We start from the raw sequence: 1288 nt of genomic DNA, 5'->3' as shown, positions 1-1288 counted from the left end.
ATCATGTAAACCACCTTCAGATGCTCCTCCTGATGAATATTCACAGGATGTTTCTGATGCTTCTGTAGCTGCAGAACAGACGGAGCAAACACTCTGCAGCCGAGTCGATTCCAGGCAGATTAAATCTAAATCTGATCCTCGGAGAACGCCAACTGCTGGTTTGTTTTTTACACCCAGACTTTCAGGGTTTAGAGCCCGGCCGCCACTCTGATGTCCGTTTGTTTGTAATCTTCTGATCTGCAGGGATGATGATAATCCCGCCACACGCCTCGCTGATTACCAAGAGGAGCAGAGCGCTGACCCCACCCGCCCAGCTGCTTCTCACCCGGAGGTGACGGAGAGCTGACCCCACCCGCCCAGCTGCTTCTCGCCCAGAGGTGACACAGCGCTGACCCCACCCGCCCAGCTGCTTCTCACCCGGAGGTGACGGAGAGCTGACCCCACCCNTAAATTAGTAATTCTGATGAATAATAATATTTTATCTAAAGTCTTCTAAATGAGAGAAAAGGCGCATTTTAAACCTTTATTATTATATGATGTTTTCGTTTAAAACAGACCAAGAATAACTGAAAGGCGGTTTATTGTGAAAAATAAACTAAATAAACTATATTATTTGCTCTGGGTGTCTTATTTTGTAGTTTCCGCTCAGTGCAGGGCGGAAGTCTCGTGCGAACTGCATGAACATGACGCACTCGTCTCTGATTGGTCGCTCGCCCTCCCGCTGAACCTGGCCAATCAGCGACCAGATGAGACATATAAACAGCGCCTCTCCGCAGCTGAGCGTCGTCACCCAACTCTCTGTGTGAAACTTTGATTCAAACCAACCAACATGTCTGGACGTGGAAAGACCGGCGGTAAAGCCCGAGCCAAGGCCAAGACCCGCTCCTCTCGTGCCGGACTTCAGTTCCCGGTGGGTCGAGTCCACAGGCTGCTGAGGAAGGGGAACTACGCTGAGCGCGTCGGCGCCGGAGCTCCCGTCTACCTGGCGGCGGTGCTCGAATACCTGACGGCCGAGATCCTGGAGTTGGCGGGAAACGCCGCTCGCGACAACAAGAAGACCAGGATCATCCCCCGCCACCTGCAGCTAGCCGTCCGCAACGACGAGGAGCTCAACAAGCTGCTGGGAGGCGTCACCATCGCTCAGGGTGGAGTTCTGCCTAACATCCAGGCGGTGTTGCTGCCCAAGAAGACCGAGAAGCCCGCCAAGGCCAAGTAGACCCGAGGGCTTCCAAACTCAACAAAGGCTCTTTTAAGAGCCACCCACACCTCCTTAAAAAGCTGGGTTCTT

General features: G+C 53.1%; 1 protein-coding gene across 1 annotated transcript; it reads left to right on the top strand.

Annotated features, from left to right (window-relative positions):
• The first annotated feature begins 770 nt into the window (after positions 1–770).
• LOC108249816 (histone H2A) lies at positions 771–1261 on the top strand. The gene has a single exon (XM_017439435.3). It carries the CDS (start codon positions 830–832, stop codon positions 1214–1216), a length of 387 nt encoding a protein of 128 aa, XP_017294924.1. The 5' UTR covers positions 771–829; the 3' UTR covers positions 1217–1261.
• The last annotated feature ends 27 nt before the right edge of the window (positions 1262–1288 follow it).

The sequence above is a fragment of the Kryptolebias marmoratus genome, linkage group LG18 (genome assembly GCF_001649575.2).
Source record: "Kryptolebias marmoratus isolate JLee-2015 linkage group LG18, ASM164957v2, whole genome shotgun sequence".
Taxonomy (NCBI): Eukaryota; Metazoa; Chordata; class Actinopteri; order Cyprinodontiformes; family Rivulidae; genus Kryptolebias; species Kryptolebias marmoratus.
The sequence above is the reverse complement of the archived record's forward strand: the minus strand, read 5'-3'. Positions and strand labels throughout refer to the sequence as shown.

Bases quoted from the DNA above. Each gene is read 5' to 3' on its own strand.
- LOC108249816 (XM_017439435.3), top strand. From the start codon at position 830: ATGTCTGGACGTGGAAAGACCGGCGGTAAAGCCCGAGCCAAGGCCAAG.